This window comes from Babylonia areolata, chromosome 11, assembly GCF_041734735.1.
Source record: "Babylonia areolata isolate BAREFJ2019XMU chromosome 11, ASM4173473v1, whole genome shotgun sequence".
In the NCBI taxonomy this organism is placed as follows: domain Eukaryota; kingdom Metazoa; phylum Mollusca; class Gastropoda; order Neogastropoda; family Buccinidae; genus Babylonia; species Babylonia areolata.
In genome coordinates, this window is record NC_134886.1 from 14595394 (window position 1) to 14615241 (window position 19848).

General features: G+C 48.2%; 1 protein-coding gene across 2 annotated transcripts in view; it reads right to left on the reverse strand.

Annotated features, from left to right (window-relative positions):
* LOC143287560 (uncharacterized) overlaps positions 1-19848 on the reverse strand; it is a 319138-nt gene that overhangs the window by 33184 nt on the left and 266106 nt on the right. For both annotated transcript variants that reach the window (XM_076595649.1, XM_076595651.1), the window contains 6 exons: positions 15216-15674; positions 11296-11417; positions 10464-10533; positions 8007-8060; positions 6636-6719; positions 4425-4525 (listed from right to left, as the gene is read on the reverse strand). In XM_076595649.1, the coding sequence (XP_076451764.1) occupies positions 4425-4525; positions 6636-6719; positions 8007-8060; positions 10464-10533; positions 11296-11417; positions 15216-15674 (890 nt within the window). The remainder of the gene's footprint in view (positions 1-4424; positions 4526-6635; positions 6720-8006; positions 8061-10463; positions 10534-11295; positions 11418-15215; positions 15675-19848) is intronic.

Sequence of the window (19848 nt, forward strand, 5' to 3'; positions counted from 1 at the left end):
CCCGGGCAGTATGACCATGTGAGTTTTTTAATCTGAAAGTTGCGCATTGCCTTATGCCACTCTGGGCTTCCCATTCCGTTTTCAATTTTCTGTATGAGGTTCACTGAGTCGGTTAGAATCATGGCATGTTGGTTTCCGGGCGTATGGATGGACGATAGCCACTGGAGGGCATGTGTCACAGCTTCAACTTCCATCGTTAGGCTGGAGGTTGTGACTTTGTAGGCAGCATTCTCTTCCCTAATTGTTTTTCCATTTTGTTTCGCAGTGAGTCCCCAACCGGATCGGTCTTTGGTGACTGAGCCATCTGTGTATATGATGATGTCCTCTTCTTTACTGTTTTCTTCTATGAGTAGCCTCACTTCCGCATCAGTTTTGCCCTCTGGCCATTCCCGACAATGTCTTCCCAGAGCGGGTGCAATGGCTGTGTTGAATAGATGGTTAAGGTTTTCGGGGTTTTTCTCCCATTCTTTTAATTCTTTCAGGTCTTGTAGTCGGCATACTAGCTGGATTGTGTCTTCTGCTTGCCCCATCCATGATCTTCCTCGTCCTAGACGGCTGCCTTTTGGTTCTTTGACTGCGTCATGCAGTGGGTTTTGAGGGTTTTCTAATGCTTTGAAGTAGGTCTTGACCTGTTCTAGCTTGTTTCTGGCCTGCACTGAAGGAAGGTCATGCAGGTATCGCTTGGTTTCTGTGGGCGTGTCTTTTGTTGTTCCAAGGATCAGCCTCATAGCTTCATTTTGAACTCTTTCTAATTTTAGGAGGTTGCTTTGAGATGGTGTTGTTAGCCCAAGTCCGTAGTCGGTCACACTGAGGACGAGTGATTGGTATAGCAGGAAGAGGTGGCTTTGTTCAATACCTTTGGTTGCCATTGCTTTTAAGACTGAAAGGCCCTTTTTGCATTTGAGAACAGTATTTTCCGTATGTTTTCTGAAGGTCAGCATCCTGTCGAAGTGTATTCCTAGGTAGCGTAGGCATTCGGTTTTCTCGATCTGAATCCCGACGAATGACACAGGTGGTGGTGAATTGCTCACGGTTCTGTTGTTGAGGGTGCACAGCAACGTTTGGGCTTTCGCTGGATTGATGGAAGATCCTGTGTCTTTGCACCATTGAGCAATATTGTTTAGTTGTTTCTGGACGGCTTTAGTTCTTTCCTGAGCATCTTTCGAAGTTTTGAAGACCAGGCCATCATCCGCAAGAGTAAGCACCCGAGCTATTCCATTGTTGTTTAAGTCTGCAAGGCCCTTCTACACGACATTGTAGAGGACAGGAGAGAGCGGAGACCCTTGTGGCAGTCCCATGGATAGTTTAGAAGGTGCAGATACCCAATCTCCGAGGCGTAGGACGACGGTTCTTTCCTGAAGCGCTGCTGCTATCCATCTTGTCAGTGTCAAACTTACTCCATACCTTAGTAGCAGCTCCATGAGGTGCGCAAACTGGACTTTATTGTAGGCATCTTCAAGGTCGATTGCTACTGCTAGTGTTTCTTCTTTTCTTTGAAATCCTTCATACACCTCATATGCAAAAGCAGCTGCATTTTCCCATGTGGACTTGCCTGTTCTGTAACCACCTTGATTTGAAGGGAGAATGTGCCTGTGTTCAAGATCCCTTGCAAGTTTCCTGGCTATCATGCGTTCCATGAGCTTTCCAGCAATGTTTTGCATGGTTAGGATCCGGTAGCCGCTTACCTGACGATGGTCCTTTCCTGGTTTTGGTATGGGTTTTAAGAAGCTGTGTGTCCAGTCCTCCAGCACATCTCCATTGTGGAAACTGTTTTGATATAGATTGAAGTTTGCTTCTGTCTTCTTCCGATAGTTCCTTGATGTCCGAGTAGCGAACTTTGTCTGGGCCAGGAGCCGATTCTTTCTTGCATTTAGCTATTGCTTCGTTTAGATCATCTATTGTCAAGTCATCATCAGGTCCAGTCTGCATAAGGGTTTGGTTTAACTCCTCAACATATTTCTTTTTCTCGTTTCTTTGATCGCTCTGTTGTATGAAACGTTTGAGCTGGGCGGATCCTTTTTTTCGTTTGTCTTAAGCTTGGTTCCGTCAGTGTCTACCATGTCTGGGGTTGTTGTTGTGCACGTTTTCCCTTCCATGCGATGATAAAATTGCCAGAACTCTGTCAATGTTTCCACTTGTCATTTTTGGCCTCTTGAGCAATGATTTCAAACCGTTTAGTTTTTTCTTTCATTTTTGTTTCAATATCTTTGTCCGGAGATGGTTTCAACATTTTCTATTTAAAAAAATAGAGTCTTTACAGACTTCTGTGTGTGAAAATCCTGTTGCTCTCCTCGGGGGAGGAGGTGGGTGGGGGAGGGGGTGGGTGGGGGAGGGGGTGGGGTGGGGGGGGTGCCACCACGGTGCAGCGTACCTTTCTTCTCTAACATGTCCACTGCCCGTTCCCCTCTGACAGTCTACCTGTTCCCCTCTGACAGTCTACCTGTTCCCCTCTGACAGTCTACCTGTTCCCCAGCGTTGGAACATCACGCGCCTTTAGCCACAGTCTTGCTTTTCACTCCAGGACAGATGCAGACCAGACGACAGACGTACACTGCATACTTTCTGAACTCACTCTGCAGAGGTGTTCGTCACGCGCCCCAGAGAGTTAAGAGAGTGAAGACAGAAACCAAGATGAAGTGACAGGAGTGGTGAGGGATGGAAGTTAACCCATCAAGTCTCAATAGCTTTGTACGAATGTTGTTGTTATTATTCCTGCTGGTTTTTTTGTTTTTTGTTGTTGTTTATTTTTTACCGAAACACATTTTTTTAAGTACTACAGAGAACGGTGTGAACACATCAAATCAACACACATCACTTGGTAGATTTTCCCTACATCGATTTCAACATTTGGCGGAAAGAAGCTCAATCACATCAATTAGGACCAACAGAGAACGTAGTAGTTGTGTGTGCAGTGCGCGAGCGCGCACATGTGTGTGTGTGTGTGTGTGTAAGTGCGCGCGCGCGCGTGTGTGTGCGTCTGTACGTGTGCGCTTGTGCATGTGTGCGTGTGTGTGTGTGTGTGTGTGTGTGTGTGTGTGTGTGTGTGTGTGTGTGTGTGTGTGTGACAGAGAGACAGAGAGAGAGAGAGACAGAGACAGAGGCTGACATAAACAAACACTGACAGAGATGGACAAAATTCGCAAGAATTTCTCACATCCAAGACTAGCATCCCTTCCTCCTTCATTGAATTGATATGGTTAATCAGACTGCAGATTATTGATCAGACACCTTAAGGTGTTTTTGTTTAATTGTTTGTTCTTAAATCATAGGAAAGCAATTATTCTTTCATCTTTCATCTTCTCGACACAATCATTATCATTCAAGCAGCTCATTTGAGCTGATGGTCATCAATCAATTTATCAATCAGAGAGCCTATCTCGTTTATTCATTTATTCATTCATTTATAACCAAAGAAAGCAATTATTCCCTCGTCTTTTCCGTTTCTTGCATGTCATTGAGTTATATTATTTGCAGCTGTCACGCTGAAAATCTTTGGCCTTTTCTTTCTGATATTCAGTTGATGACTCCATGGATGTGCCAAATGCGCAGAGAACACGTCTCACACAGATACAGTCTGGTTGCATTTGCGCCTCTGTCTGTCTCTCCCTCTCTCTTTATTCTCGAATTTCCAGCATAGACCAGCATAGATAGCACAGCATGGCATACACACACGCAGAATCATAATATCAAAATGAGAAGCATGCATCCCAAAATATCAAAGAGAGGTTGGTAATCAAGCTTTTTTTTTAAATTGTTATTTTTGCCTTAATCTCTTTCCGCCATGAAGCAGAGCCATGCTTTTTGTTCACGGATCAACAGACACGGTTTAACCGATAGCACAGAGCACACTTTACAATGAGGTCCGTTTGTGGTCTGTTCTCTTCAAGCTTTGTCGTTAATGTCAATAATGTTTTGCCGTGCATCCAGGTCCATAACCCCTTGAATGATTGTAAACACATGCTTGCAAGCACGCATACACACACACTAAAGAATGCACATGTGGACACACACGTACATATGCATATGTACACACACACATGCATAGACATATGCATACACAAGTATATAGATACGCACACACATATACAAATATGCATGCACGTATGTACACTCTTGTGCATCTTTACATCACTATGGTTTTGAATTTCACATAAGAAGTAATTAAAGCATGGCCACACACACACACACACACACACACACACACACAGTTGTTTGCAATCTGTAAGATGTGCTGACTATTGATAAATATACAAACACAAATGGTTAATTGAAAGAAAAAAATAAACAGTCATACCTTTTGTTTGTTTGTTTTTACAATATTCATCAAACTCTTTCTTCAATGGCATGGACTGATGGTGAAGATTGAAAACAACAACGACAACAAACAACATTGAATACACATGTGCAAATGGAACCCAAATTACCCCGTGAAATCCTTCAGCTTGACACGCTGACCAATCAGATCCAAGAATTCGTCAAATGCAGCACCATGGGCGGAGTTACCAAACAGTTCTTCCTCGCGTGTCTAAAATGAAAAGGAAACGTGGCTCTATTTACGGGCTTTGTGTGCTCACACACACACACACACACACACACACACACACACATATATATATATATATATATATATATGTGTGTGTGTGTGTGTGTGTGTGTGTGTGTGTGTGTGTGTTGTTGTCGTGTATCTTGTTGCTGTTAATGTTGTTTTGCTTTTGTTGTTTTTGTTGTTGTTGTTGTTGTTGTTGTTGTGTGTGTGTGTGTGTGTGTGTGTGTGTGTGTGTGTGTGTGTGTGTGTGTGAGGTTCCTAAAAATAGTACAAAACCACAGACAGGTCCAGTTACTCATGGTAAGACAAAGGCACACAACTTCTAACTGTTGTTGCGTGTGCATGTCAAATAGAAGGTACGGCAAACACTCAGGAACATCTTTTTTCTATGTTTTTTTTAAAGGAAGTTTCTGAGTTTATTTCATTACAGTTTTATTCATCACTAAGTAATATGGTCATGTATGCAAAAAAAGGAATTCATATAACAATTAAACCCGTCCTGAGTGGCCATGTTGTTTTTCCCCGAAGCATTCGCGGCTGTTATCACTTTTGGCTGATTATAATATTTCACAGGTGCTCTGTTCAGATCACCCGTGCATCGTTAATCCTCTGTCGTACAGTTTCGCAGCAACGAAGGCTAATAATAATACTAATAGCAGAAAAAAGCAACAATAATAAATCAAAACAATAAGCATAACAACGACAATAACAACATCAATAATCGTACACAAGGTAAACGGCTTTAACCAGAGAATCAGAAAGAAAGCAGCAACAATGTATATGCCACAAAGCCACATTTCAGCTGGAGTTGATTGAGTCTGACACACAAACAACAACAATAAGAATGATAACAGCAAGAACAACACTAGCAACAACAAAAAACGACGATATTAAATAAAAACAACAACACAAATACAATAAGAACAACAAGAACAGGAACAAAAACAAATAACACACACACACACACACACACACACACACACACACACATGCCACACTAACAAATTCATCTTCACCAATCTAATCTACGATCAGTTTCAGTGTTAAGACGTTAAAACTGAAGAACACCACAGGCCGCCACTTCGTAAAAGGAATGTCAATGCTAACGAAACCGTAACGAACTCAACACTAATTAGATTTCAGTATCGAAAACACCTGAACCCTATCAAAAAGAGTGGTTTGCAATCATAAATCAGATTGAGCGCTGCAGGCGGACACAAGCTACATAAAATTATCAACATCTGAACGGAATCCGAACATCACATGCCAGTCGTTTTAAGGCGGAAACAAATTTTATCTTTTCATGATTCAAAGGATTATCAATGTCTAATTTTGCATAATTTTTTTATGTTGTTTTTGTTGAGCAGCTGCGGAGAAAAAAAAGTCATTTCATTAAGAATGCGTTGTCAACATTGTTTCTATGCATCAGATGATTTACAGCAGTTGTAGTTGTGGGAATGGAGGAGGGACCCTTTTTATCCTCAGAATCACCATCGTAAAGTCATTGTTGTGGTGATCATGAAGGCGTTCTGAATATCAATTCTCTATTCATGTATATTTCATTCTCTGGTCATGAATATTTCAAATGGCTTAGACTAGGCAAATGAACGGTTTCATACTCTAATTTCATTAAGATTATTCTTTGAAGATTTATATGTGTTTCAATACTATCTTCCGGAAAAACATCAGTATGAACAAAAGCAATTTCAATAGTACATAACAAATGCTGTACAGTGTTACATATTATCATCATTTTTACTAAACTTTTATCTCTCCGTGCTTTCCTCCCTCTCTCCTTCTATTCCATTATAACCTGTCTTTCTCCCTCCTTCCTCTTTCTCTGTTTCGTTCAGACAAACATACACGTTCAGACAAACATACACGTTCAGACGAGCATACACGTTCAGACAAACATACACGCACACGGATGCACATATAAACACGCTGCTGCTATTTGTATGTAGGCCTGAGCACCTTTCCTCTGAGAGAGAGAGAGAGAGGGAGGGAGAGGGAGGGAGAGGGAGAGAGAGAGGGACGGAGGGGAGGGAGGGTGCGGGGGTGGGTGGGTGGGTGGGGGGCCTGTACAAACCTGAGCAAACTTCTGGTAAATGACACCGAACTTGAAGCAGTGCGTAAGCGTGTGTTCGTCATAGGCCATGATCAGTTCTGACCCCTGCACACACACACACACACACACACACACACACACACACACACACACACACACGATGAATTTAATTCCATGATCAGTAAAAGCAATCATCTGGTGCATCCTACTGAAAGCAACAAATCAATCAGCCAATCAAAAATACTCTATTAACCCTCAGGGAAAATCATTTGTGCAATCACAGGGTCGTTATAAACACGCACACAATAATAATTATGATAACGCACACAGTAAAAAGACATCAAAACCAGTTAAGAAAATAAATTGTTACACATCAATATGGTCAAATAAACGTGTCCAGCAAATAAATCCATATATATCGGTAAAACACATACACACACACGCGCGCGCACACACGAACGCACACACACACACACACACACACACACACACGCGCGCGCGCGCGCGCGCACGTATGCACTCACACACATATATCATGGCAACAAATTAATATAAACTTCTATGTAAACTAAACGTCACCCAGAAACGCTTGCCCGTGCACACACCGCTAACCCCCCTCACCCGTCAGCCCCCACCTCCCTTTCAACACCCAAATACACACATGCTCATGCTCAGCAACACTCCCACATGCGAGCAAATCTTTTGCCCTTACGCACTCTTCTGCAGGGGATGCCCAGGGGCTATATATTATCAGTCTTATCAGTGATATTGTTGTATGTTTCGGTTGGGTTGCGTGAACGGCAAACTTTCAAAAGTCTTTACTTTTTAACTGACATACCGTTGAGAGCATGGCACACAAACACAAATACACATTGAGACAGATATTTGTCTTCTGAAGATAAGAAAGAAAGTTTATGACCAATGTGCGAAAAAGAATCAAAACTGAACACTGAAATAACCTAATAAGCATGAAACAATTATTAATTTTTTGTTTGCCAAAGATTATCATGCAGTTCACAATGGTTGTATGGAACATCCCTCCCTCCCTCCTCGCGCGCGCGCGCGCGCGCGCGCGCGTGTGTGTGTGTGTGTCTATGTGTCTGTGTGGGGGAGGGGATGGGGGGGGGGGGGGGTTGAGAGAGACACACACTGAGAGAAAGAGAGAGGCAAAGAGAGAGAGGAAGACAGAGAAGATGAAGAAGAAGAAGAAGAAGAAGAAGAAGAAGAAGAAACGAAACAAAAAGAAGTACACGAAGACGAAAAAGAAAGAGGAGCCGTAGGAAGACAAACACATAGAATGACCACCACCAACACCACTACCACCACCACCAACAACAACAACATCACCACCACCACCACCACCATCACCACCAGCATCACATGCAGTTTTACCTTCAGTGACAACACCGGGTAGAACTTTTCTGTGGTCAGCTCTTCACACAGGTGCTGAAACCAACGAGAAACAGCATCGTTCACACAACGATAATCACTTGCGGAACGCGATTTCAGTTTCACTCCCCCCCCTTCCCCCAAACCTCCAACCCCCCCAAGCCCCCAAACCTCCAACCCCCCAAGCCTTCAACCCCCCTCCCCCCCCCCCCCCCCCAAAAAAAAAAGGAACTCGCTGCCATCCAGCAGTGGACGTGACACTCCAAGACATTTGTTTTGCCAAGCTTTCCCTCAGCTAAGATACAGGGGGGTGGGGGGATGGGGGGTGGGGTGCTGTTCATGAATATGTGTGGTATTAGTGTACGAATTGTGTGAGTAGTGTGTACATAGTATGCCTGCTGAGTTGCTCTACGCGAGATCATGTTTTGTATAACATTGATCCATTATTGTTGTCTCATCATTATCTAGACACTGAGTCATCAGATTCGGGATCATAACAATCAATCAAGGCCTTCATCATCATCATCGACATCATCATCATCACCACGTGTCATCACCGTGTGGTGAAAAAAAATGACGGTGGGGGCGGGGGTGGTGGGTGGGGTGGGAGAGAAACAGCAGATCAAAGACACTACACAACAACAACTACGCCAACAGTTCAGTTTCAGTTTCAGTTTCAAGGTGCTTTCAAAACGCACGGACGAATCATATAATTATGCTACTTCATGTCTGCTGAAAAAGGTTTATTTCAAGTATCATATTTCATTTCCTGTTATATAACACGTTTCAAACAACAACGTCAACAACAAGAAACACACACACACACACAGATATATATATATATATATATATATATATATATATATATATATATATAGAGAGAGAGAGAGAGAGAAAGAGAGAGAGAGAGAGAGAAACACAAACACAACGCATACAAACACACACACGCCCCTCCCCGCCCCCCTCCCCCCCCACACACACACTCGCACGCATGCAAACACACATAAGCACACACACAAGCTATATATAAAGATACAGTGTCTTTTTCCTCCACCATTGTCCCCCTCCTTCCAGTCCCCCAGGCCTCTTGCACCGTCCTTCCTTCGTCTTTTTTCTCACAGAACTCAGGGAACAGAACAGACTGTCACCATTAGTTCTCTCCATTAGTGTGTGCCTCGAGAGTATGTAGAAACACCGCTCCGCTATTATCGAGTTCCTAACAACATGAACAGACACCGCTATTATCGATTTCCTAACAACATGTCGGTTAGTCGGCTGACCAGTCCCAGTCCAGTACTGGTCATCTTAACCCCTTGACTGCTGCTGGCAAATACGCTCGTCAGTAAATGGCGGTCACCTCACCCAGTGAAATTTGATATGACAGGTCAGGGTATCAGTTACCGTTCTTGCGGTTCTTCCTCATGGGATTACATTACCTTTGATCAGCAACATCAACCACATTATGAAAAAAACACACGACGGGTGATGCTGCACTGATACTTTGCCAAGGTTCAGATGTCAAGGGGTTAACTGACGGTACTGATGCACGTGCGTTGACGTGGTTTTGTCAGGCACATAAATCGAATGAAGGAGGAGGAGGAGGAGTAGGAGGAAGGGAAAAGATTAGCAGTGACATGAGCAACAGCAGCAGCAGCACAAGGAGAAGAACCACTCCGCCTCTAAATCTTTGAGACCTTATCAACTCGGAGACAATAATTATAGGGCCACTAAAAATAAACGGGGATCCATCTAACTTAGATCAGCAGCGTGAACTACTTAACAATGTTCAGAAAAGTTCAGTCAGTTTCGCTTCAACAAAGACAGACAACCTGACTTTTCTTTACCACCCCACACACGGAACCAGCATGAGGAAGATAATGTACCTGATCGGAGAGGACTGGCGAGTACCTGATGAACCAGGTCTTGGTTGATTATCATCACAATTAGCAGCATCATGGAAAAGGTAGATACAGCATTATAAAGGGAAGGGGGGTCTGGAGAGAGGGTTGTTCTTGATATTGACAGTCACTATTGTCCTCTCTCTCTCTCTCTTTCTGTGTGTGTGTGTGTGTGTGTGTGTGTGTGTGTGGCAATCGTCTATTTATTTTGTACATGCGTCAATGTCGGACTGACTGGAGGAAGGTTCGTTTAAAAGCTATGCTGATTAACCAGTTCCATTTTAATGTGTGTGTGTGTGTGTGTGTGTGTGTGTGTGTGTGTGTGTGTGTGTGTTTGAACGTGTGCACGTGTGCGCACGCACGTGTGTGTATGCATGTATGTGCGTGTGTGTGTGTGTGCACATTTCTGTGTGCGCAAATGTGTGAATGTATGAATGTGTGAGAGAGAGAAAGAGAGGGGGAAGGAGGGAGACAGACAGAGAAAAAAGACATTGTACGATTTCAAAAGAAGGAAAGTGCCACCCAAGACAGACACACTGATATCTGACCACACACTACTTACCTTGGCCAGTCTGAAAGGGTTGGGCAACTCTCCCAAATCTACCACCTCCTGTTTCGTTCCCGTGCGGGTTCTGAAATACATGCCGATATATGGATGATTCACACCCTCGATTGCTGCACCTTGATGAAGAGTGGAATGAAACACACTCAGAATGACGGACAGGATGCGTCAACAACATGAGTGACGCCAACAACACTCTCAGAATGACGGACAGGATGACGTCAACAACACAGCTGACGCAAACAAACACACAGAATGACAAATAGGATGACGTTAACAACACGGGTGACGCAAACAAACACACAGAATGACAGACAGGATGACGTTAACAACACAGGTGACGCAAATATATACAAACACAGAATGACGGACAGGATGACGTCAACACGTGTGTGGCACAAACACACCCAGAATGACGGACAGGATGCCGTCAACTACACGGGTGACGCAAACAGCACACCGAGAATGACAGACAGGATGACGTCAAAAACACGAGTGACACGAACAACACACTCAGAACGAGGAACAGGATGACGTCAGCTACACGAGTGACACAAACACACACAGAATAGGAGACAGGATGACGTCAACAACACGGGTGACGCAAATAAACACACACAGAATGGCAGACGGGATGACGTTAACACGGATGTGACACAAACTAACTCAGAATGACGGACATGATGACGTCAACAAACAACACGGATGACGTAAAAAAAAAAAACACCCAAAAAACAAAAAAACACACACAGAATGACGAACAGGTTGACGTCATGAGCACGGGTGACGCAAAACCTCAACCACACTCAGACTGAGTGAGGACGGCCCTGACCTGAGGATGACGTGGACGGCCGTGTTCCTGCCCTTGACACACAGGTGGGTGGTGCTGTGGAGACGTACCGACATGACCACGGGGCCCACAGCCTCGTCGTACGCGTAGTAGTTGAAGTGCTCCTGGAGGGCAGGGGAGGGAGCGGGTGTGTGGGGTGGGGGGGAGGATTGAGACAGTGGGCAACATGTGTGAATCGGTTTAGTTCATCAGATATTATTTATTTATTTATTTACTTCTTCTCTTTATTCTATTTCATCCAATCATTTTTTTTAATTCTATTTATCATTTTCTGAGGGATGTTTCGTGTTGCCTGTGTCCCCTTCTCTGTCTCCATCTAGAGTTCTGTCTCCGTTTCAGTCTCTTGTCTGTCTCTCTGTCTTCTTGTCTCTGTCTCCATTTCTGTCTCCTGTCTCTGTTTCCCTCTCTGTCTCCTTGCCTTCATATCTTTCTGTCTCTGTCTCCTCACCGTCATGTCTTTCTGTCTGTCTCCTCGCCGTCATGTCTTTCTGTCTCTGTCTCCTCGCCGTCATGTCTTTCTGTCTCTGTTTCCCTCTCTGTCTCCTCGCTGTCATGTCTTTCTGTCTCCTCACCGTCATGTCTTTCCGTCTCTGTTTCCTCACCGTCATGTCTTTCCCTCTGTCTCCTCACCATCATTTCTTTCTGTCTCTGTTTCCCTCTCTGTCTCCTCACCGTCATGTCTTTCTGTCTCCTCACCGTCATGTCTTTCTGTCTCTGTCTCCTCGCCGTCATGTCTTTCTCTCTCTGTCTCTCTCTGTGTTTCCTCACCGTCATGTCTTTCTGTCTCTGTTTCCCTCTCTGTCTCCTCACCGTCATGTCTTTCTGTCTCTGTTTCCCTCTCTGTCTCCTCACCGTCATGTCTTTCCCTCTGTCTCCTCACCGTCATGTCTTTCTGTCTCTCTGTTTCCCTCTCTGTCTCCTCGCCGTCATGTCTTTCTGTCTCTGTTTCCCTCTCTGTCTCCTCGCCGTCATGTCTTTCTGTCTCTGTTTCCCTCTCTGTCTCCTCACCGTCATGTCTTTCTCTCTCTGTTTCCCTCTCTGTCTCCTCATCGTCATGTCTTTCTCTCTCTGTTTCCCTCTCTGTCTCCTCACCGTCATGTCTTTCTCTCTCTGTTTCCCTCTCTGTCTCCTCACCGTCATGTCTTTCTGTCTCTGTTTCCCTCTCTGTCTCCTCACCGTCATGTCTTTCTGTCTCTGTTTCCCTCTCTGTCTCCTCACCGTCATGTCTTTCTGTCTCTGTTTCCCTCTCTGTCTCCTCACCGTCATGTCTTTCTGTCTGTCTCCTCACCGTCATGTCTTTCTGTCTCTGTCTCTCTGTGTTTCCTTGTCTCTATCTCTGCATCTGTGTCTGTCTCTTTGTCGCTGTCTGTCTCTGTCTCCATCTCTTCATTTGTTTGTCTCTGTCTCTGTCTCTGCGTGTCTCTATCTCTTTAACTCTGTGTGTCTCAATACCTCTCTGTGTCTGTCTCTGCGTGTCTCTATCTCTTTGTCTCTGTGTGTCTCAATACCTCTCTGTCTCTGTCTCTGCGTGTCTCTATCTCTTTGTCTCTGTGTGTCCCTATCTCTTTGTCTCTGTCTGTCTCAATGCCTCTGTGTCTGCGTGTCTCTATCTCTTTGTCTCTGTCTGTCTCAATGCCTCTGTGTCTGCGTGTCTCTATCTCTTTGTCTCTGTCTGTCTCAATGCCTCTGTGTCTGCGTGTCTCTATCTCTTTGTCTCTGTCTGCCTCAATGCCTCTGTGTCTGCGTGTCTCTATCTCCTTGTCTCTGTCTGCCTCAATGCCTCTGTGTCTGCGTGTCTCTATCTCTTTGTCTCTGTCTGCCTCAATGCCTCTGTGTCTGCGTGTCTCTATCTCTTTGTCTCTGTCTGTCTCAATGCCTCTGTGTCTGTGTGTCTCTATCTCTTTAACTTTGTGTGTCTCTATCTCTTTAACTTTGTGTGTCTCAATGCCTCTGTGTCTGCGTGTCTCTATCTCTTTGTCTCTGTCTGTCTCAATGCCTCTGTGTCTGCGTGTCTCTATCTCTTTGTCTCGGTCTGCCTCAATGCCTCTGTGTCTGCGTGTCTCTATCTCTTTGTCTCTGTCTGTCTCAATGCCTCTGTCTCTGCGTGTCTCTATCTCTTTGTCTCTGTCTGTCTCAATGCCTCTGTGTCTGCGTGTCTCTATCTCTTTGTCTCTGTCTGCCTCAATGCCTCTGTGTCTGCGTGTCTCTATCTCTTTGTCTCTGTCTGTCTCAATGCCTCTGTGTCTGCGTGTCTCTATCTCTTTGTCTCTGTCTGTCTCAATGCCTCTGTGTCTGCGTGTCTCTATCTCTTTGTCTCTGTCTGTCTCAATGCCTCTGTGTCTGCGTGTCTCTATCTCTTTGTCTCTGTCTGTCTCAATGCCTCTGTGTCTGCGTGTCTCTATCTCTTTGTCTCTGTCTGTCTCAATGCCTCTGTGTCTGCGTGTCTCTATCTCTTTAACTTTGTGTGTCTCAATGCCTCTGTGTCTGCGTGTCTCCATCTCTTTAACTTTGTGTGTCTCAATGCCTCTGTGTCTGCGTGTCTCCATCTCTTTAACTTTGTGTGTCTCAATGCCTCTGTGTCTGCGTGTCTCTATCTCTTTAACTTTGTGTGTCTCAATGCCTCTGTGTCTGCGTGTCTCCATCTCTTTAACTTTGTGTGTCTCAATGCCTATCGGTCTCTGTCTTCGACTCGGTGTGTCTCTGTCTCTTTGTCTCTGTCTGTCTCTCTCTGCCTGTGTGTTTATGTCTCTAGCTCTGTCTCCGTATGTCTGTCTGTCTGTCTCGCTGTCTCCTTGTCCCTGTCTTTCTCTGTATTTCTTTGTCTCTGTCTCTATGTCTGTCTCTCTTTCTTCTTGTCTTTGTGTTTATAAGATAAATTAAAAACAAATTGGTCATCTCATCAAGAGAAATGACATCAGAGAAATGACATCAGAGAAATGACATCAGGTGCGGCAAAACAAACGTAGACAATCACTCAACACAAAACATTAACCCTGACTAAATTAAAAAGAATCAATACCATATAAGACATTCATATAAGAAGTATTGTATATATTCCATGTTTGCCAGTCTGTCTGCCTCATTGTGTCTGTCTCTCTCTCTCTCATTGTCTCTGTCTCTCACAATTGTCTGTTTCTTTCCATCTCTGCTGCGTCTGTCTTGTCTCTGTCTCTCCATCTGCGTTCAAAGATACACGATAAACGATAGAAGGACCAAAACAGCCACACAGCGTGTCAACTCAGGGTGCTTCCTCAAGGTCACAGAACACAGAACAGCACAGTCCTTACGGTGTTCTTCCTTTCCTTTGCTTTGAGTCCCCTCACCACTGTTGTCTGATTTCCTGCCCAGTCAGCCCCCTTCGCCTTTCTGTTTTTTCAATCCTTCCCACTTTTCCTTGCCTAATCTTCTTCGTCGTCGTTCGTGGGCTGCAACTCCCACGTTCACTCGAATGTACACGAGTGGGCTTTTACGTGTATGACCCATTTTACCCACCCGCCATGCAGGCAGCCACACTCCGTTTTCGGGGGATACCTAATCTTTCCTCGTCTCTGTCTGTCTCTTATTCCCGCTCCCCTTCCACCCCCCCTCCCTCCCTACCTTTCTTTCTTTCCTTCCTTCTTTCTTTCTTTCTACACCCCCTTCTCTCTGTCGTTCCTTCATTCACTCATTTCTTCCATGCTTTCTTTTTCTCCCTCCACCCTCCCACTTTTTTTTGTAATCTTCTGCTCTCTTTATTTTTTTCTCTTTATTTCGTTAGCATGTACGTTCGTCTGGCCGTCGATTTGGTATTTACTTTTGAGCTCCCCCCACCCCCTCTCCCCCCCCCCCACGTACACCCCGCCCACCCCCACCCCCACCTCCCACTCCCTCGCTCCCCCGATACTCAAGCATTGTTCACCAACCTTTCCGAAGAACTGCTGACGAAAGCACAGCGCCACCTGGTCAGTCTCCATAGAGTAGCGGTCGGCAGACACCGCTCCGGAGCAGTCTCTCAGTCGCTCACAGCACGACACGGGAGGAGGCGGCGGGGAAGGAAGAGGAGGAGGAGAGGGAGAAGGAGCCACCACCACCACACTCCCCTCTTGTCGACCTTCCCCTCCTCCCCCCTCCCCCTGCACACCGTTCCGTCCGGCGTCCCCTTCGGCGGAGGGGGTGGGAGGGGGAGGAGGGGGGAAGGCGGGACAGCTCCCGTCGCCCTCGCAGGCAGGGTTCGCTCCGGTGGGGGTCCTGCCGCCGGCAGTGTCCGTGGCGGGCGGTCTGAGGGGCGTGGCGAGGCCGTTGGCCAGGGAGCCGCCCTCCAGCCAGTAGCCCCCCGCTGTGGGCAGCACCACCATGGGGTAGGGGCCTGGACCTTGCAGCAGCTGGGTGTCAAAATTTAATATGAGGCGTGGATTATGTTTTTTGTTTGTCTGTTTTTGCTTTGTTTTGTGCAGCTTCCAATCTCCTGTCTTTTATGCTTAAAAAAAAAGGTAGGTTCTCCAATCTCCTACATTCACACTTTAATTTTTTTTTCTCTCTCCCCCCCCCCCTTTTTTTTTGGAGGGGCTTCAACCTTTTTTTTCTTTCTTTTTTTTACCAACCCTCTTTTTTCTATGAGCTTTTATACAGTTAAGCGTGCCGCACCTTTTTTCTTTCTATTTTCTTACCACTCCCTTTTTCTATCAGCTTTTATACAGTTAAGCGTGCTTTACTTTTTAGTAAGTAGCTGGGTCGGGTTGCATGAGGTGATCTTTGCAGCGCTTAAGTCTGCTTGTTAAGAATGTTCCCAAGTACACGGAGTTAACCGTGGAGTTAGGAACATACTTCACGATAAGCAAACTTAGCGCCGCCAAGATCGCTCCTGCATCCCACCCCAGGAGCCAGTTGCAGACGGAAGAGCCCAGTATGGTCGTAACCCGCTACTAACTGTGTGAAGTATGGAACTGACCAATGGCGTAGTTCGGTCAACGTAGGCATTTAGACATGTGTAACTGTCAGAAAGTTAGAACCAAGTACTGCAACTGGCTCGGAGCAGTTCCATACTGCACACAGGTTAGTGGAGGGTTACGACCACACTAGGCTCTTCCGTCCGAGCAATGCAACTGGCTCCAGGACCCTATTCTCTTGTCTCATCCTCCTGTTTTTTCCACACCATTTCTTTTCCGTCCACGTACAATTCTTTATCTGCTTGCTTCTACATTAATGAAACAACATCTCTGTACGTGATATTCAAGTGTATGGAGGAAGGTGGCAGAATGGATAAGACGCTAATCTGCCAGTACAGTGTCCGTGAGGGTCTGGGTTCCATTCCCGCTCTCACCCCATTCTTCCAAGTGTGATTGGAAAATCAAACTGAGCGTGTAGTCATTCGGATGAGACAACAAACCGAGGTCCCGTGTGCAGCAGGCACTTGGCGCACTGAAAAATAACCCATGGCAACAAAAGTGTTGTCCTCTGGCTAAATTGTGCAGAAGAAATCCACTCTCCTAGATACACAAATATAACAATATGCATGCACTCAAGGCCTGACAAACGTGTTACGTTGTGCTGCTGTCAGGCATCTGCCCAACAGATGTGGTGTAGTGTCATTGCGTTCGGACAATTCCATATACGCTACACCATATCTGTTAAGCAGATGCCTGATCAGCGGTGTAACACAACGCGCTTAGTCAGGTCACAAGGAAAAGAACACACTAACTTAAAAAAAACGAAGAAGAATAACTAAGAAAAAAAAGGTGAGTACACCAATGTGGATTGGGGTGTGGTGTAATGGTGTTGGTGTGGTCTTGTGCAGTGTTGTGCAGTGTTGTGTTGCGTTCCCCCCCTCCACCTCCCTCTGCCTCCGTCCCCTCTCCTCTCTCCATCCCCCCTCTCTGCCTCCATCCCCTCTCCTCTCCCCACCACCCCTCTCTGCCTCCATCCCCTCTCCCCATCCCCCCTCTCTGCCTCCATCCCCTCTCTGCCTCCATCCCCTCTCCTCTCCCCACCACCCCTCTCTGCCTCCATCCCCTCTCCTCTCTCCATCCCCCCTCTCTGCCTCCATCCCCTCTCCTCTCCCCACCCCCCTCTCTGCCGCCACCGCCTCTCCTCTCCCCACCCCCCCTCTCTGCCTCCATCCCCTCTCCCCACCCCCCCCTCTCTGCCTCCATCCCCTCTCCTCTCCCCACCCCCCTCTCTGCCGCCACCCCCCTCTCCTCTCCCCACCACCCCTCTCTGCCTCCATCCCCTCTCCTCTCCCCACCACCCCTCTCTGCCTCCATCCCCTCTCCCCACCCCACCCCCATCTCTGCCTCCATTCCCTCTCCTCTCCCCACCACCCCTCTCTGCCTCCATCCCCTCTCCTCTCCCCACCCCCCCTCTCTGCCTCCATCCCCTCTCCTCCCCACCACCATCTCTGCCTCCACCCACTCTCCTCTCCCCACCACCCCTCTCTGCCTCCATCCCCTCTCCTCTCCCCACCCCCCTCTCTGCCTCCATCCCCTCTCCTCTCCCCACCCCCCTCTCTGCCTCCATCCCCTCTCCTCACCCCACCCCCCTCTCTGCCTCCATCCCCTCTCCCCACCCCCCCTCTCTGCCTCCATCCCCTCTCCTCTCCCCACCCCCCTCTCTGCCTCCATCCCCTCTCCCCACCACCCCTCTCTGCCTCCATCCCCTCTCCTCTCCCCACCCCCCCTCTCTGCATCCATCTCCTCTCCTGCCCCCCCCCCTATCTGCCTCCATCCCCTCTCCTCTCCCCACCCCCCCTCTCTGCCTCCATCCCCTCTCCCCACCCCCCTCTCTGCCTCCATCCCCTCTCCTCTCCCCCCCCTCTCTGCCTCCATCCCCTCTCCCCACCCCCGTCTCTGCCTCCATCCCCTCTCCCCACCACCCCTCTCTGCCTCCATCCCCTCTCCCCACCCCCCTCTCTGCCTCCATCCCCTCTCCTCTCCCCCCCTCTCTGCCTCCATCCCCTCTCCTCTCCCCACACCCCTCTCTGCCTCCATCCCCTCTCCCCACCCCCCCTCTCTGCCTCCATCCCTTCTCCTCTCCCCACCACCCCTCTCTGCCTCCATCCCCTCTCCTCTCCCCACCACCCCTCTCTGCCTCCATCCCCTCTCCCCACCCCCTTCTCTGCCTCCATCCCCTCCCCACCCCCCCTCTCTGCCTCCATCCCCTCTCCCCACCACCCCTCTCTGCATCCATCCCCTCTCTGCCTCCATCCCCTCTCCTCTCCCCACCACCCCCTCTCTGCCTCCATCCCCTCTCCCCACCACCCCTCTCTGCCTCCATCCCCTCTCTGCCTCCATCCCCTCTCCTCTCCCCACCACCCCCTCTCTGCCTCCATCCCCTCTCCCCACCCCCCCCTCTCTGCCTCCATCCCACCTCCTCTCCCCACCACCCCTCTCTGCCTCCATCCCATCTCCTCTCCCCACCACCCCTCTCTGCCTCCATCCCCTCTCCTCTCCCCACCACCCCCTCTCTGCCTCCATCCCCTCTCCTCTCCCCATCCCCCTCTCTGCCTCCATCCCCTCTCCTCTCCCCACCACCCCTCTCTGCCTCCATCCCCTCTCCCCACCACCCCTCTCTGCCTCCATCCCCCCTCCTCTGCCCACCTCCTCTCTGCCTCCATCCCCTCTCCTCTCCCCCCCTCTCTGCCTCCATCCCCTCTCCCCACCCCCTCTCTGCCTCCATCCCCTCTCCCCACCCCCCCCTCTCTGCCTCCATCCCCTCTCCCCACCCCCCCTCTCTGCCTCCATCCCCTCTCCTCTCCCCCCCTCTCTGCCTCCATCCCCTCTCCTCTCCCCCCCTCTCTGCCTCCATCCCCTCTCCCCACCCCCCCCTCTCTGCCTCCATCCCCTCTCCCCACCCCCACCCCCTCTCTGCTTCCATCCCCTCTCCTCTCCCCCCCTCTCTGCCTCCATCCCCTCTGCTCTCCCCCCTCTCTGCCTCCATCCCCTCTCCTCTCCCCACCCCCCTCTCTGCCTCCATCCCCTCTCCCCACCTCCCCTCTCTGCCTCCATCCCCTCTCCCAACCCCCCCTCTCTGCCTCGATCCCCTCTCCCCACCCCCACCCCCTCTCTACCTCCATCCCCTCTCCTCTCCCCCTCTCTGCCTCCGTCCCCTATCCTCTCCCTCTCTCTGCCTCCATCCCCTCTCCCCACCCCCCTCTCTGCCTCCATCCCCTCTCCCCACCCCCCTCTCTGCCTCCATCCCCTCTCCTGTCCCCTAACACCCACCTCGTGGAGAGTACCACGGCTCTTTCCGTCATCAAGTTGCTGCGTCTGTCTGGAATTTCTGTGCCAGGATTTTCCCTCTTTCCTGCCGCTCTCCTTTCTTCTGCTGCTTTTGTATTTTCTTCTCATTTTCTGTCCTGTCGGTCCATTCAGTATGATTTTGTTTTCCAGAGAAAACTTCTCTGACTTTCTGTCAGTCTGTTTCTGTCTCTTTCGACTACGTTACTGATGTGAGTTGGTGTGTGTGTGTACGTGTGTGTGCGCGCGCGCGTGTGTGTGTATGTGTATGTATGTGTGTGTGTGTGTGTGCGCGCGCGCGCGTGTGTGTGTGTGTGTGTGTGTT